Source organism: Orycteropus afer, unplaced genomic scaffold, assembly GCF_000298275.1.
Source record: "Orycteropus afer afer isolate SDZICR_OR568_19922 unplaced genomic scaffold, OryAfe1.0 scaffold00021, whole genome shotgun sequence".
Lineage (NCBI taxonomy): Eukaryota > Metazoa > Chordata > Mammalia > Tubulidentata > Orycteropodidae > Orycteropus > Orycteropus afer.
Window position 1 is genome coordinate 15,302,928 of NW_006921608.1, and position 17,972 is coordinate 15,320,899.

General features: G+C 42.7%; 1 protein-coding gene across 1 annotated transcript in view; it reads right to left on the minus strand.

The window, feature by feature from the left end:
- Positions 1-5,968: 5,968 nt before the first annotated feature.
- Positions 5,969-17,972, minus strand: part of POP1 (POP1 homolog, ribonuclease P/MRP subunit) — a 28,978-nt gene continuing 16,974 nt past the window's right edge. The window contains 5 exon segments of the mRNA XM_007934843.1: positions 5,969-6,623; positions 8,582-8,923; positions 12,408-12,562; positions 13,885-14,076; positions 16,598-16,713. Coding sequence (XP_007933034.1) covers positions 5,969-6,623; positions 8,582-8,923; positions 12,408-12,562; positions 13,885-14,076; positions 16,598-16,713 — 1,460 coding nt within the window.

A 17,972-nucleotide genomic window follows, 5' to 3' on the forward strand; every position in this document is an offset into this window, starting at 1 on the left:
CAAATGAGGAAACCAAGACAGAAACTGAGCTACAGGCATGGCCAAGCCAAGGGGAACCACTGAGTTTGGGAGAGAAAAAAGTGAGGTGGGTTAGAGATGAACAAAAGAGAATCTGCAGGCTAGGTGGGCAAAAACCGGGGTAAAGGCAGCCCCAGAGCCAGCTGAAACACCCCCTGCCCCCCATTGCTTTCTTACCTGACAAGTCTTGGGGTTTCCTAATGATTCTTACTGAAGTACAAAGGGAAATATACAGAACTGTACTAGGCAAGGCCCACAAAAGGAAGAAAGGCGCTCTACCCCTGGTCTTATAGTTTGCTGGGCAGCTGGGCCATAACCAACCACTCTTTGGCAAGATTCTACTTGTTAACTTCCGACACTTGTTCAAGAGTGGCGACCAGACACCCTGGAGCCTCTGCTCCAACATATATGCACACACACATGCACACCCACATAGCTTAGCTCCCCCTGAAGTTGCAACGGGAAATAGCCACTCTGTCTCCTGAGGGTCCTATGCTGGACATCTTCTATCCTGTCTCGCATTCTTTCAGCCAACTTTTTGTGCAGCCCTTGCTGCAGCAACCTGGTGGAAACAGATTTAGCCCCAACAGCATGTTGTCTTAGCCACAGCTCTTGTTTTCTGCCCCTGGGTCTTCTCTGAAGGCCTAACATGGGATACACTCAGGAGCAGGTGCCACCGTTCTAGCACATGCATAAACCTGGAGTTGCAAGTTAACACTCCTTGGTGCAATCGTTGACCAGTAGGAATGAGAGCTGGTAAATAGATGTGCCTCTTCCAGGCCTCCCGTGGTACATCTCAGAGGTGTGCTTACTTACTTCCTCAGAGTGTCCCCAGTGGGATTGAGGCTCAGCTGCCCCCATTGGTAACCAGCTCAACAAGCATGCTTTTACTTCTTGGTCTGGTACCGTAGTGCCTAAGGCACTTGATTGCTAACCAGAAGGCTGGCAGTTCAAACCCACCAGCCACTCCTTGGAAGGAAGGTTGGGCAGTCTACTTCCGTAGTGATACTGCCTCGGAAACCCAAGGAGGGGTCGCTATGAGTCGGGTCCGACTCTACAGCACATAACAACCACCCCATAAATCTCCCACACCTGTTCCCTTACGTCACTTCCCAAAATAAAGAACATGCTTGTAAGCATCTCCAGCCTCTGCTTTTGGGTAAAACCAAGCTAACTCCTGCTCTAAGCAGTGGCAACTAAGTCCTGCAGAGCAAGGGAGAAGGAGGCTGGACACTTCAGAGAAAGCCCACAGTGCACCCAGAATATTCAAGACTCTTCCTAAAGCCAGCAGCCCCTACCTGGGGCTCATACAGCTATGCAGGGGTGTTCTAAGAACAAATTATGTCTTGTCCAAATAATATAAGGTCTTCTGTGAGATGTTGGAAACAAGAGAAGGAAAGTTAATGAGGCTTATTTAGCCTGGAGAAGACAAAGCAAAAAGGTTAATAACTCACTTCATAAACCTAATGGGACATTAGCTGAGGCAAGAATGATGGGAGATGACTGGTTTAGGCTGGAATTGAACGGACATTTGTGACAAGGTCATTTAGGCCATCAGCACTGCCAAGGTGGTGAGTGTCATCTCCTGGTGAAGTAGTGAGCTCCCTGTCACTGGAGGCATTCAACTCATCATCAGAGGCATTCAGCTCATGATGGGGAGGACAGACTTACTGGAACTAATGTGGATGGGATGCATTTCTTAGAGCTTTGGGTTTCTTCTCTAGGGGACTTCTTTAAAAATCACTAAGTATTTTCTCAAATGAGATCTTGGTACTGTAGATCTGCCCCAAAGCAGAGAATACCAGATGTGTGGCCTTATACACTCCCCCACTCCAAGGACAAATACAACTGGATTGTACGTTCGTTCTCAAGATTTCCAGACAGATTGTTTTTTTCGTTAGGTCATGGCACCACCTAGTGGCTTATTTGTTCATTGCAAAGTACTGCTGTTTTCATTGCATTCAACACTGTACATTCAATGAATTACATCCATTCGTTTCGAAATACATTAAACACAAATTATGGATTAATTTGTGCTAGAACTAGCACACTGTGATCATCTTGAACCTAGTAGTAATTGAGAAATCCACGGTCCCACCTGCCTGAGAATCTAACGTAGCAGAAAATGAACAAGTGCAGGACAAAAGAATGGAAGTTGCAAATTATGATGTCACTAAGAGAAAAAAAAAAACTCACTGTCATCAAGTTGATTCCGACTCATAGTGACTCTCTTTGGGTTTCTGAGGCTGTAAATCTTTGTGGAAGTAGATTCCTCAGTCTTCCTTCCAGAGTGGTGGGTGGGTTTGAACCACCAATCTTTCTGTTAGCAGCTAAATGCCTTAGGCACTATGCCACCAGCATCAATTTGTGATAGAGAATAATGTAGGCAGGAGGAGGCTATATTAAATAAAGCAGGCATGGAAGGCCTCGCCAAAAAACATTAACAGCTTGGAAGGATGGGATGAGAGGGGCTAGCTGTGCAGTAAGCGCAAGGGCGGATGAAAACAGGGAACAGCACACGCAGAGCTGCGCAGGCTCCAAGGAGTGGCTGTTTCAAGGAACTGAACGACCAGTGTGCTCTGGGCAGTGAGCTTGAGAGGTGTCGTGAGATTGGAGGGAGGTTGCTGACAATTCTTCTGCAACTAGTAGAGTTGAAAGGAGCTCTGGTAGTGTAGTACCTAAGGCACTTGACTGCTAACCAGAAGGCTGGTGGTTCAAACCCACCAGCCACTCCTCGGAAGGAAGGTTGGGCAATCTAGTTCCGTAGTGATACTGCCTCGGAAACCCAGGGAGGGGTCGCTATGAGTCGGGGCTGACTCGACAGCACATAACAACAACAAGAAGTAGAGTTGAATGTTTATAAACATTTCCTTAAGTTAAAGTGCTATAGATCAGTTAGGGTAGGTTCTTCAGGAACAGTACCTTACAAAAAAATAAAAATAAAAAAATAAAAAGTCATGACGTGAACTTGGTCGGCAGGTTATCTAACCAGGGACTTCCATGACTGCTTTGAGCCCCTCTCATGACACCCTGCATCTACTCCCAACCTGCCTGGTGCCCACTTTGGCTAAGTTTCTGTATCTTTGGCTAATTTGCATTGGAACCTAACTGTTAAAAGTCTGGAACAGTGGTTCTCAACCTTGGTCGCATGTCACCTGAGGAGCTCATAAGAATCCCAATGCTCAGGCCACACCTGGGACCCATTAAATCAACATCCCTGGGGGTGGGCCCTGGGGACCAGTATTTTGAAAGCTGTACAGCTACAGTTGAGAACTGCTAGTCTAGAAGGATACTCAGGAAGAGGGGAGGAGATGACCTCATTTTGTGCTCAGAAGTCATCAAGGTTACTCAAGTAATAAGCCAGACCAGGTCTTCCTCAGGGGGAAGCCCCATTACAGCCCAGCCAGCCATCATCACGATGCTTTCATTGAGTTCCCACTGATGCTTCATAAAGCAGTCGAGAGACTACCAACACACAGCTTAAAGCCTAGAAGGATATGCACCAGAAAGGGAACAGTGGTTACATCTGGATGGGAGAATTGTTTTCACTGCTGTTCAGTCAGTCCCTGACTCATGGCAACCCACTCACAAGAATGAAATGTGCCATTCCCATGATAAGCTGTGGATCAGACCAGTGCGATCCACAGGGTTTTCAATGGCTGATTTTTAAAAGTAGATTGCCAGGCCCTTCTTCCTTGTCTTAGTCCATAAGCTCTGCTGAAACCCATTCACCATCACACCCACACACAAGCCTCCACTAACCAGTGATGGCTGCACATGAAATGCACTGGCCTGAAATCGAACTCGAGTCTCCTGCACGGAAGGCGTGAATTCTATCACTGAACCACCACTGCCCTCAAGGTATGCCCACTCCCCTCAAAATAGGAACCCTGTGAAAGACAGCATGTACTTCTTTTCTGTAGACATTTGCAGAGCCTTGACTATGCTAATATTCGCTGTGATTCCAAAATAGAAGACACAGTACATAGATTTTTTTCAAACTTATTTAACCATGAAATTTTTTTTTTCAGGAAAACAACTCCAGGGATTAGTGCTCTGAGGAACATTATTTTGGGAAACAGTAGTCTATCCTCTCAGAATCTGACTTAGTACAAAGTTGAATGTTTAGAAATGTGCCCTGTCCCCTGGAAGGGGACAGAATAAGGGGAGGGGACCGCTCGGCAGCTCAGACCCATCATCATGTGAGCATCATGTCACAGAAGAAATGACTTAGAGCCCAGACAACAAATGAGGAATGGTCCAATAAACATTCACAACACCAGGTGACATTTGACTTCATCCTGTTTATAGATACCACTTGGTTATACTTTTTACAGTCTCAGCTAGCTTGGACACAGATTAATTCAGAGGCATGGTGAGAGGAAACACATCAGAAATGTCATCGGCTCGTGGCACTTTGACTAGTGTAACATTTGCTGTAGCTTTCCCCAACTTCTCTTCCCTAAAGACACTTACTGCCAAATGCTACTGCAATAACTGAACACACTCACAAGAAATAATGCCAAGCAGTACATTTAGTTGTTTTAATCTCAAATTATATTCTGGTTTCAAGTCTGTTCTAGCCCTGCTAGTTTATGACAGGAAAATAAGGGACCAGAGGTCTGATGAGACACTTTATAGTAACTAAGTTACTACTCCCTTAGATTCTCTGCACATGGAAAAAGAGCAATGGTGACCTCACTCTTCCTAGGGGGCAGAGCAGACCTTGCTTTTATACCCTGCTCAAAATCTCAGGTGGACAAAGTGCCCACATTACCATTAGTGTTCAAAAGCAGCTTGTCGTTCTGGTTATCAGTTTGCAGAGGTAGGCAATATACAAATACAGCCACACTTCCCAAAGTGAGTTCCTAAGAACACTGGTCCTGCAAAGTGCTCCTGCAAAGGAAAGTTCTGGAAATCAAAAAGACTCAGAAAACACTACACACTATTACCTATTTCCTGGAGATTCACTGTACACTCCCACAAGGAAGGTTCTAGAAGTCCTTTGATAAAGAAGTATTTACTTTTGTATGTAAGCTGGACTTTCCCAAAACAATCTGACCTTGGAATCCTTTTCTTAGGTAACACATTTCACAAAACATACTTTGGGAAATGCTCTTCTTTGGCTTAGAGAGATACTTTGCAGAAACAAAAAAGCATAGAAAATTAAGTAACTCCTACAATCATGTGTTGGTCAACAACAAAGAGGACCAGGGGTCACAAAGTCACAGGCCTCCATTCTGACTCCAGCCCACACTTTCGCCATTGACTGAGCCTGCCTGAAAGAGGCAGCAATGAATTTCCCATGATCTCCTTCTTCACGGTGTGAGTTGTCAGACATGTCGATTACAGTTCAGAATTTAACATAGCCCACACAGGGGCCCATATTTCATGCAGAGGCCAGATGTTTATAGTCTTTTCCTCTCCTGAAACAATTAAGTAAACCACTGTTGCTTATCACATGACTACAAAACCAAAACCAAAAACCAAACTCACTGCCATGGAGTCATCCAACTCACAGTGACCCCTCCTTGGGTTTCCAAGGCTCTCTACGGAAGCACTATGCCACCAGAGCTCCCACATGACTACAAGGTTCTTCAAACAGACTGCTTCTGTTCTTCAAATTGACAGCCTTTTGATCCATATTAAGAAAGGAAGGACAATATAATGTAGAGCATCCAATTACTTTCAAAATAATTACACACAAAAAAAAAACATGATGCAAAAGCATTTGACAGCAAAGATAGGCAGAGGGAAACCAGTAAGATCATCAGAATGATGTAAACATTTCATCTATTTGTATAATACATCATTTTTTTTAAATTCTCACTTCCAAGGAATTTCACATGATATTCTGAAATAGATGACAGTGACAATAAAACTCTCCAACTGTGGGACTTGGCGAACAGTTATACCCAGCAGGTAACACGGCTAGGATGTAAGATGGCATTCACACCTCAATATTGATTCTAGCGAATCGGTACTGCAGGGAGGCAGGAGGCCTCAGTAACACCAAGCCCCTTTCACCTGCTGGCTGCCTGGACAGCATATCCAGCAAGCCTGTCAAGCTAACAAACCCCAGGGCTTCTCCACAGCCAACTGCCATGGAAAAGTCTCCCTGAGTGACAAACCCCAGGAGAAGCCTGGAGCAGTGGGAAGTCACATCTGGGAGAGGGCCTGACCACAAGCCCCGTGTTAAAGCTTCCTGCCCGGGGGAAGGCTCCTCTCCCGCCAGGCCCTCAGGAGCAGCACTGCCGCGTCTCTGCCGCTTGCCCGTCTTCGCCTTCACTCTCTGCTTCAGAAGCTTGCTCTTGAACGGGTCACAGTGCTTGGATTCCTGGGGCCCACAGTGGAGCCGATCCTGACGGAGATGGAGGAGGTCCTCTGTGGCTGGGACACAGATCATGGTGTGTGGCTCTGGGCTGCCCTTGCGGAGCAGGCACAGGCTGACCCACACCAGAGCCCTGGGGAAGTGGCCCAAGATGGACAGACAGGCCTCTCGGGTCAGGTCCTGGTGGCCACTGCCGGGAGCTCGCCGGGCTGCCCAGCTGCCCCCAGAAACGGGCCCACACCAGACTGACAGTTGCTTCAGTAATTTTCTCTCCCTACATAAAGTTGAAGACACGTGTTTGAGGATAATGGGGAAAAAAAAAAAAAAGCAATTAGATGATTAGACATCACTGGCATTCATTTTTTTTATATACCCTCTACATGATAAAGTCTCAAAACTTAATTTTCTAAAAATTAAAAATTGCACACATTTACCCTTCAGGTCTGGAACTGAACTCACTCTTGTGGCTTCCAGCCAAACAACAGACAGGTATACAGGATGAACATTTACATCAACACTCCTGAGAATAATCAATCATGGGAGATCAGAAGGGCAGTATTTGCACAGGGAGCTAGCTCAGGGGACAGGAGTGCACAGGAAAGAAGAGCACAGGGAAGAGGTAACTATGGGGAGGAAGTGGGAAGAGAGCTGTTACACTGTGGGGAACTGCAGTCAATGTCATGAGACAAAATGTGTATGAACTGCTGTATGGAAAATGAATTTGCTCTGTAAACTTTCACCCAAATCACAATAAATATTAAAAAAAAAATACCACACATTTATACATCTTGGTGTAATGATCTTTTTTTTTTCTTTTTACATGCTTACTATTCTGAAACTGAAGGACTAAAGGCTTAAGTTGAAGGCAAAAACATAAGACCCTGAAATTAGAACCCAGGGCTGTTGTGACATGTGAGGGATGAGATGACAAGCAGCTGACATTCTGATGAGCAGAGAAACTCCATGTGGCAGTTCTGTGTAAAGTTCCACTGAGTATGAAGAATATGAAATTAGGAAGACAATAAATAAAAGGAAATATGAAACAATAGGGACAAGTACTTTTATAAAATCAGAGCCCAGAGAAGAGAGTAACTAATTAACAAAACTTAATAGCCTGCAGCAATTTTGGGAGTGAAACACAATGTTATCTGCCACCCTCTATGACATCACAATATTACAATATTACCACAAATTCACATAATTTAAAAGGCCCCAGAAGAAATCTAATTCAATGATTAAATGCAAAGGATGCCTGCTCAAAAGAAGAATGAAGAAAACCAAAGATATATGGAAACAATTAGTCCAAGGACCTAATACACCACGCTATCCTCAGCCTGTATGACTATGAGACCAGAACTATATGGTACCCAGCTACCACTGTCAACCACTCAGGGGGGTTCTATGTAGGAGATCCTGGCTAGAGTAGAACAATGTGGAACAAAACTCAAAATCATTTAAAAAAAAAAAAAAGGGAACAGGTTTGCTGGTCTGATAGATCCTGGTGGAACCCCTGAGACTATGGCCCCTAGCTGCCCTTCAGGTGTGGAATTGAACCCACTCCTGTGGCTTCCAGCCAAATAAAAGGCAGGAATATGAGCTGAACATTTATATTCGGTAGATACACTCCTTGGAGAGATCAATCATGGGAAAATAGAAGGGCTGTGTATGTACAGGGAGACAGCTCAGGGGGCAGAGTGCATGAGAGGGAAGGACACAGGGAAGAGGTTAACTATGGGGAAGAAGTGGGAAGGGAGCTGTTGCATTGTGGGAAACTGCAGTCAATGTCATGAAACAAAGTGTATGTGAGCTGCGGTATGGAAAGTGAATTTGCTCTGTAAACTTTCACCCAAATTACAATTTAGGGGGGGAAAAAAAAGGATGTCTGCTCAGAGGATACAGAAGTTCTTCATTACCTAAAACCTTACCTGTGACAGAACTACCATGTGAGCAAAGACTAATGGAAAAGGTCACAGCCTGCTTGGGAGAGAAAGGTGCCTTGGTTTCAGTTTACTGATTACAGTAATTGATGTCATTTCATCAGTCAGCATCATGCCCCAAATCAAATTTTATGAAGCTCTTTCCCAGAGCCCTCTACGAAAAAAGGAAGAACTGGCTTTCCTTACCAGAAGTCCATAAATTCTCTTGTTCATAAAGGAACATTGGTAACTTTTACCTCCTCTTTAGTATTAAAAGAAATAATCCAAAATTGATCCTGAAGCCCCGTAGGCTTACCTCACAACACAGAGGAGACCACCGGTGGCAGCAACACGGTTCTCAGCAGCATCCTGGTCTCTTACCCGCTCAGTCCCTGCCTGGCCTTGACACTCGCAGTCCATTTCTTCTTCTGGATCTCTGGGTTCATTAACAGACAGCCTAAGAGTTTCTCCAGGTGTGGCAGCACAAGGCACCTCCTCTTGCCTTGCGTCGCTCTCCTCATCTGGAGTCGAAGCTACAGAAGATTCTTCTCGGGCCTGTACTCTCGATTCCCAGTCTTGAGTCAACTGCACCCAAGGACACCAGAAAGGGGCCAAAGTGCCGAGCTTAACATAGTTGGGCCGTTTTGCGGGAGGGCGTCTAACGAAAAAGACAAGAACCAATCTTGAACAATTTAGGATTGGACAATTAAGTAGCCCCATGTGGCCATGCCCAACTTCATGGAGTGCCATTCCCAAAAGACTGCAAGTAAACAGTGCCCCCTTGTGTTATGAAGTGATGTCTCCAAACATTTCCAGAATTCAAAAGCTAAAAGTATATATAGCAGGGGTTACAGAGAAGGTTCTTGTTTTCTCTGCACCTCAGTGACCCAGTTACGCTCCACAGACAGTGTCATCATCAGATCCTTACATATCCTTCCAGAGACCTTTACATACAAATACGTAAATCTTTATTGCCTCTTTTTATACAAATGGTAGCTCCACTATGTACGGGATTTTTTTATTGACCTCACTTTTTTTCAATAATAAAATATCTTATAGATCATATTAGTGTATCAAGGACTTCCTCATTCGTTTTCAAGGGCTGCATATCTTATTCCACTGTGATTACAACCCAATTTATTGACATATCTCTCTATTGAAGGACAGTTTGGCAAATTTTAAGCTTTTGCTTCTACAGAAAATGCTGCAGTGAACAAATGTCAACATTTTGCAATGAACAAGTAAATCCGTAGGATAAATCTGGGGGTTGGTTTGTTCCAGCAACTAGCACTGGCCTCATTCATACAATTCTCACAATCACACCATAAAGTAAGTTCTTTCTAAACTGAGGCCCCAAAAGGTTTAATCACACAGCTTCACGGTGAAGCTAAGATGGGCAGTATGATCTCACTAACCACTACATTGCAGTGCTTCTTAAAGTACATGAAAATCCAAAATTGCAAGGCAAAGAAAACAGGGAAGAAAATTTGCAATATACAAGAACCAAACCCAAAACAAACCCATTGCTATCAAGTCAATTCCAACTCATAGTGACCCTACAGGACACAGCAGAACTACCCCACAGGGTTTCCAAGGCTGTAATCTTTATGGAAGCACATTCTATCATCCTTCTCCTGCAGAGTGGCTGGTGGGTTTCAACCACCAACTCTGTAGAAAGCAGTTGAGAGTTTAACCGTTACACCACCAAGGATTCCTCAACATATGAGAAAGGGTTAAAAAAAGAAAACTCTTAAAATCCATACAGGAACAGATAAACTCCCCAACAGAAAAAGAAATTAATGGGCAATTTTCAAAAAAAAAACCACAAAATGGTAAATAATACATAATAACCAACCTCACTAATAAAAATATATATATATATATATTTATTTACATATCTATATGTATATACATATACATAAGTACATACATATATACATACATATATACATATATATGTATGTATATACTGCATATAAAATATATATACACACATATATGTGTATACATATGTATACACACACACATATATATGTACGTGTGTGTGTGTATATATATACACACACACACACGTATGTATGTATGTATGTATGTATATAGGAGCTCTGGTAGCATAGTGCCTAAGGCACTTGACTGCTAACCAGAAGGCTGGCAGTTCAAACCCACCAGCCACTCCTCAGAAGGAAGGTTGGGCAAATCTACTTCCATAGTGATATCACCTCGGAAACCCAAGGAGGGGTCACTGTGAGTCGGAGCCGACTCGACGGCACATAACAACAATAATGTGTGTTTGTATGTGTGCGCGTATATATATATGCGCATATATATACACACGCGTGCATACACACACATATGTATTTATATATATACATATATATGTGTGTATATGTATATATATAGTGGTAGATATGTGTGCGTGTGTGTGTGTGTGTATATATAGTGTACATATATATAATGGTAGTTAAGTTAGTGTGTCAACTTGGCTGGGCCTGGTTGAGTGGTGGGCAGCTGGATGTAGTATTCCCTGTCAACTCCATGGGGGAATCTACTGTGAGCAGCTGAGTAGCTAGCTGCCTTAGGGATGTGGTCTGCTTCCTGTATATAAGGAGAAACTGTGGGATTGGTCTCTAGCTTATGGCACACTTGAACTCTGCATGTAGCCGTGTTGTTGTTCAACAGCCTGCCACACTCTGCTGACCTTGGGACTTTCAATGGACTTGAATTAATGGCCCGCCGTGTGGTATGGTAACATCAGGACTGTGCCTTTTTACTTGTCAACCTTGGGCTTGTCAGTCTCAGCAGCAACATACAACCCACCACAGCCAGCAGCTGTCTGAGTGAAGAAAAGCCTCTCGCTCCAGTGGGCTGGGAGCAGGAGGCAGAGCTGCAGCCCAAGGTTGAGGGGCTTTCACCCAGCCCCTAGAGCCTGGCACTTTGAACTCAGACTTAAAGCCTCCAAACTATAAGAGGATAAACTCCTACTTGTTTAGCCATCCCATTTGTGGTATATTCTAGTCAGAGTGGCACTGGTAACCAGCACATATATACACATACACACATATACACTCATTCCTCACTTATGACATGGTTAAGGTTCCAAAGACCAGGTTGTTATAAGAACATCGGTGTTACAAGAAAATGGAGGATGACCATATCATATCACAAAATGGAAGATGACTACATCAGATCACAAAGTGGAGATGACTAGATCATTATATAACTTCCAAATTACATCATTACAGAGCTGCCCCATCAGCATTATTACATAACTGCTAAACCACTGAGAACCATGGCCCAGCCAAGTTGACAGAACCCTATCACAGCCAGTGTCACTCCTGCCTCACACCTCAGGTTCACTACTGCCAGATGTGTCATTAATGCACAAGACAGTCAGATAGTTACTACTGTCAGAAATGCAAAATGTCACATGAGATAGTAAGTGAGAAGTGGGGGTTCGAAACTGCCAACTTTTTAGCAGCCAAGTGGTTTAACCACCGTGCCACCAGAGCTCCTTCAGGTGTATACACATGTTAAAATAATAACATACCATTTTTTCACCTGTCAGTTTGGTACATATTGAAAGACTGGTAATATCCTATAGTGGCGAAAGTGATGGAAAACAGACACCCCCATAACTACAGGTGAAGTTCTAAATTAGTATAAGGATTCTGAATAGCAATTTGGTGACAGTACATCAAAAGCCTTAAAATGTGCTTTTTTTTCTTAACCAGAAATTCTACCTGTAGGGATCTAGCCAAAGGAGATCGTCCTGAGCTCTGCATCTTTTCCCCTGTAACCCCTCTCAAGTGATGGCTGTTTCTTTCTCACACCCCACAACCCTTCTCCTACCTCCTCCAAGACCCCAGCTCCCTATAGCACAGGGTAAACCACTGGTCTGCCCCTTCATTCAAGGGCTCCATCAACTCCCCAGTCGCTCCCCACTGCCCTCTTCTGCCTTCCCTCTGCCACAACTCCTGTCATCATTCCCATGGCTTTGGCACCTACAGAAATCACCTGTCCAATACCCTGGCCTATCCAGGGTATTGACATCCTTACAGTCTGTTACTTCACCAAACATGGCAGCCAACATAAGCAGACACTTCCTTCCTCCCTTCCCTCTAGGAAGTCAATCAGTGTCTTACCTTTTGTACTTTTCAAGAAGCGTCTTAGCTTGCTCTTCAGCAAAGAGAACCCCAGCAGGGCAGTCCGGGAAATCGCCTGGGATGTTAGGTGACCTTTTATATTGAGCATGTACTAAACTCTCTTTCAATCCTCCAACTCTGGCACCTCGATAGATCTAAAAGAAACATCAAAAAGAGACTGTCAATTTACCTACTTCAAGTGAAATCGCTTAATTACTCTGTCCAGGAAAAATGGAAAACACTCAAAATGTCCACCAAAAAGAGAAGGGATAATATATTGTGGGATAAACCTACAATGGGTTATCAAACATCAGTAAAAATGAACCAATCAACATCAATCAACACAGAAAAATCTCTGAGTGAATACAGTAAATTGCAAAGGATTATATAGAGTGAAATACGTAAAGTTTAAAAGCATGTCTGGCATAGTAATGTCATTTTTGGATACAGATATAATTAATAAAGGTATAAAAACACACATGGTAATAACAAACACTGAAGTCAGACAAGTGATGATTTTAGAAGGAGGGAGGGAGGGATACAGGATTTGAGAGGGGTGCACAGACTACTTAACATGACCCTGTAATATTCTGTTTTTTCAGCTGGAGGGGGATCAAAGGGTACCCAGGTATTCATTTTATCAGTACAGTTTTTGTGTGCTTAAAACACTTGATAATTTTTGAAAACTTAAGTAGAATTATTTTGAAATATTTCCATTTCTAAATGATAAAAAGAATTTCCCTTGCACTAGGCATAACTCCTAAAAATTACCTTCATGAATCTAACAAATTCTATGTGCCTTTTATAATCTATAGCATCAATGTAACATTTAAACTAACCAGAAAGACAGACCATTCAATTTTAATCAAACTTTTTGTTACAGTATATAAACTAGGAATACACAGTTAGCATTTTTTAAAAAAAAATACATTCTATACATTCTATACATCTATAAAGGGAGCTCTGGTAGCATAGTAGCTAAGGCACTTGACTGCTAACCAGAAGGCTGGCGGTTCAAACCCACCAGCCACTCCTCGGAAGGAAGGTTGGGCAATCCTACTTCCGTAGTGATACTGCCTCGGAAACCCAAGGAGGGGTCGCTATGAGTCAGGGCTGACTCGACGGCACATAACAACAACAACAACAACATCTATAAAAATTAAGTCTTTTGTTTTTAAACGATGACAAATTTCTTCAAGTAAGAAACCTCAACATTTTGTTGTCTCTACTATTCAAATATAAGGCCCCTTTAAAAAAACTCAAAATTTCACAATATGTCAGCACAACTCTTATGAGTGAAAAACTGGTTCCAAGAACAAGATGTCTGAAGCATCTTGAATGCAGAATTAGATGCTCAGGGCAGAAAGGACTGCTCAATTTCTAAGTTGTGCATTGGTCTGAACATTTCTCAGCACTTGGTATTTATTAGGAAGGTATTTTAAACATTGCTACTATTAGAATCAAAAAATTAACTTACAAATGGAATCCAGAAAGCCATGCCCCAGCCCTTTGGGAGAAGGACATCCCAGCCACTTCCCCATCCCCGTCGGTCTTCACCAGTGACTTTCCCTGGCTGTTGAATCAAAAGTATAGGTATCTTGGATTCCTGAGGACCTAAAACAAGCTGTGACCCAGGCACCAGCAATTCACTTCTCATCCGGTTTAATTCCTAAAGTGGAAGAAAATAATTCAAGACAAACATCCCTAGCTTTCTCAGAGATTCTAGTGAGTCATTCAAAAGTTAAAGACCTTTCTAAAACTCAAGGAAAAAAAAAGCATTCTCAACAAATAAATGTGAGCTGTTTTAAGTACAAGGTACCCCTCCTGTGATAAAGCTGCTCCTCTCATCAAGTGCCAAATTATCTTAAATAAGCTGTAGAATTTGGGCTAGAATATACCAGATCATTTAAAGTTACAAAACTACACACATTGACTCTGCAAATCTCTTGTATCAAGATTAATCTTACATTTTGATAGTCTGTCCCTACATTTATTTCAATATATGTTGCCATTAAATAAAAAGATGGATAGAATACAGTGACAATGTCTCAAGAAGGGACAACTGGAAAATTATTTTTCATCACCTCTTAAGGATTTAAGATAGAAAATTCTACAAATTATTTGTTAAGTGGAACGTAGGGAGTTAACAGTAAGACAACCTTTCAGATTTCTCCTGCCAGCTGTAAAAAGAGATTAATAGGTAAATCAGAAGACTGCAATTTGATTTAGAAAACCACGCAAGAGACTGCCTCTATGCTGCAAACTCTAACTGCTACCTCATGAATGTTCTTCAAGCCATGGCCAAGTCCTAATTCTTTTCTTTCTACATTTGCTCCAGTTTCCACTATAATCTGTATGTTGGTGATTCTAAAAGCTTATCTCTTCATCCCAGACTTTTCCTGCCTGAACAGAAACCTGTCTCCCAGACATCTGTTCCTGGCAAGACTCATATTACGGCTGTTAGCTGCAGTCAAGTTGGCTCCAACTCACAGCAACCCAACATGGAACAGAACGAAACGTCGCCCAGCCCTACAGCCATCTTCCTGCTCTCTGGCATGCTCAAGTCTACTGTCGTAGCAATGGGGTACCTGAGAGCCTTCCAGGCTGGGGCGCTCACCTCCTAGCACTGTATCAGACAGTATTCTGTTATGCTCTGTAGGATTTTCACTGGCTAATGTGCAGAGCAGATCACCAGGCTGTTCTTCCTATTCTCAGCTAGAAGCTCTGCTGACACCATCACGGTGAGTCCACTAGTACTAGACATACTGGTGGTACAGCTTCCAGCAGCAGAGCAACATACAACCCACCACAGTACGATAAACTGCTGCTGGTGGGGAAGTCCCCTATAAGCCCCCTCAAACTCATCTAAGATTCAATTCATCACCTCTGCCACCATATTTTCTCTCCTCCTGGACTCCCCATGTAGTTGAACAATGCCATAATTCACACAGTTCATTCATTCACTCAAATATTTACTGAGCACCACTATGTGCAGGCACTTTGCTAGAATCTGGGAATACAACACTGGACAAGTCAGACATGGTCCAGGTTCTCTTTCAGCTGACACCCTAAACCCAAGCTAGAATATTCATAGCTAAAGATCTCCTCCATTCTTATTTCCCATCTTCCAACCATTTACTGAGTCTTGCCAATTTTACCTCCCAGAAATATACATTAAGCCCTATCCACTTCTCCCAGGTCCTCTCCCTCGCTGCCACAATTCAGTCCCCCATGATGTCATACCTGGACTGTTTCAAGGGCTCTTGAGGTCACCCACCCGCTAATCTTCTCTCCAGCTCCGCTCCTCCCCACCCATCCCCAGTCTAATCTACTAATACTACCACCAGAGTGAAATCTGATCATGTCACAGATCTGCTTACAACCTTATCGTCAGAATAAAATTCAAATCCTTAAAATGGCTCAAGGTCTTTGATAATCAGCCCCTATTTATCTCTCCAATTTAATTTCCCAACCCACCCTCAACTCCAAGGTCCTGATCTCCGTGGAGATTCATGAGCACCTCACCCTGTTTGGCTTGGGCCTGTGGCCATGCTGCTCTCTTCTGCAATCCCTTCTCCACTGCAGCCCTGCCCCTGCCCCAAAGAAGCCTGGTGAATTCTGACCACCCATTTGTAAGTCCGTGCAAACATCCACCCATCTAGGAAGCCTCCCCCAGTTTTCCTAGTGGGCTTAGTGCCTCTTCCTCAGGGTTCCTCAGCACCCTATACTTTTGACTATATCCTATGCATCTACCCTATCATCTATTAAAGTGCCTGGCCCCTGGGAGATGTTCAGAAATGTGAAATTAAGGAACATTTAAGGGGGAAAAAATGAATGAAAAACATATATTTCAACTATGAGGCTATTATTTCAAAAAAAAGTCTTTAATTTTTTGTACAGATGTTGTTGTCGTTGTTGTTAGATGCTGTCAATTCCAACACAGAGAGACACTATGTACAACAGAACAAAACACTGCCCAGTCCTTTCTAGAGACAGTCTACCCTAAAAACAGGGTGTGTGTGAGAAGGGGGAATCAGGGTGTGTTTCCTAAGTGAAGGATCAATAAATTGTTTAAAAATGAAAGGAAGTCTATGGGATTCTATAAAGTATGAGATAACTCTTTACAGTTTCTAGAATTTTAACCTGTCATTATTCACGACCTTACCGATAATCCCTACGCCATTAGTTACCTGATCCGAGATTTTATTCTCTGTGACACTCTTACAGACAGCTTGGTCCCAGAGAAAGCTATGCGTACACTCCACAGGCACGCCCTCCAGAAGCAGCTGTCTAACTTTCTCATTATCTAAGAGGGAAAAGAAACAGCCTTCAAACCACATCCTTTACAGCAATAAAGGCAAACGCAGCAAGTTGCCAGTAGACCACTGTTTTCTGTACCAAAAATGTATTTGGTAGGTATTTACTTCACTAGAAGACTTCTGATAAGAAATTATTTCTATTTCTGGTTTCATCATTTGTGAACTAGCAAAGACTCAGAAAATCTTTACTGTGACACTTATTTTTAGTGTATGAAAGCATACACACATCACAACATTAAATTATCTCTAATTTACTACCTAATTCCAAATTCAAAGTAGTCAAATTCTAGTACCACTGCAAAGGTGAGCAATGCCTCTATAATTTGCTGACACAGGCCAGGCCACATTTTAGCTATGGCTTCAGTTCTTTTCCCAGCACTCCTAGTACAACAGCAGGGAAGGCAACAGATGTTGCCTTCTTCTGCCTCTATTTCAAATCTCTGATAACCATTTTCAATTGAGCTAAATATTTAGTCCTCTGTGTGAATCAGGGCTTCAAACCTGTTCATACCAGTTCAAACCCTCTCCATCCAGACATACTGAATCAGAATCTACATTTTAACAAGAGCTTTATGTATACATAAGAATCACCTGAGGATCTTATGAAAATGCAGATTTTGACGATCAACACGGAATAAATAAATACATAAATGTAGATTCTGATCCAGAATATCTAGGGAGAAAAGAAAAATTCTCAGCAGGGGATCGAACAGGAATTAATCAGTGTGAAACCCTGCTGTGCATCGTTATTATTCTATTCCTTTAAAAATGAGCTTATTTTCTGTGAAACATTGGTTCATTTCTTTAAATAAAGCCACAATGCACCACAAAGTACTCTAACAGAGAAGGGGAAGGAAGCTTTTCCAGTTACAAGCATACATGTTAACAGGAGAGACTTCTAGACACCAAATTTCATTTTGTTGGACTGAAGAATGAAAAAGCAAACAAACAAGAACAATGAAAAAAAAAAAAAAAAAGAGCTTAGCCAGTTCGTGAGTTTTGGCAGTGGTTCTAAAACGCCAACACAGAAAGGTCACTCAAAGTCACATACCTGTGTGGATCTGATGGCTGGAAAAAAAAATAAGTTGGAAGCATGACAAAGCGTGGACCAAAGTGTGTCAAGTTTCAGGGGAGGACAAAGTTCAAGACAATGGTATTGATGAAAAGATCTGAGATGCAAGCTCCTTAGAAGCACCACCTGCTTCTAGTGTACTGCTCTTCCTCAGAGAAAGCAGCCAAGGGCATC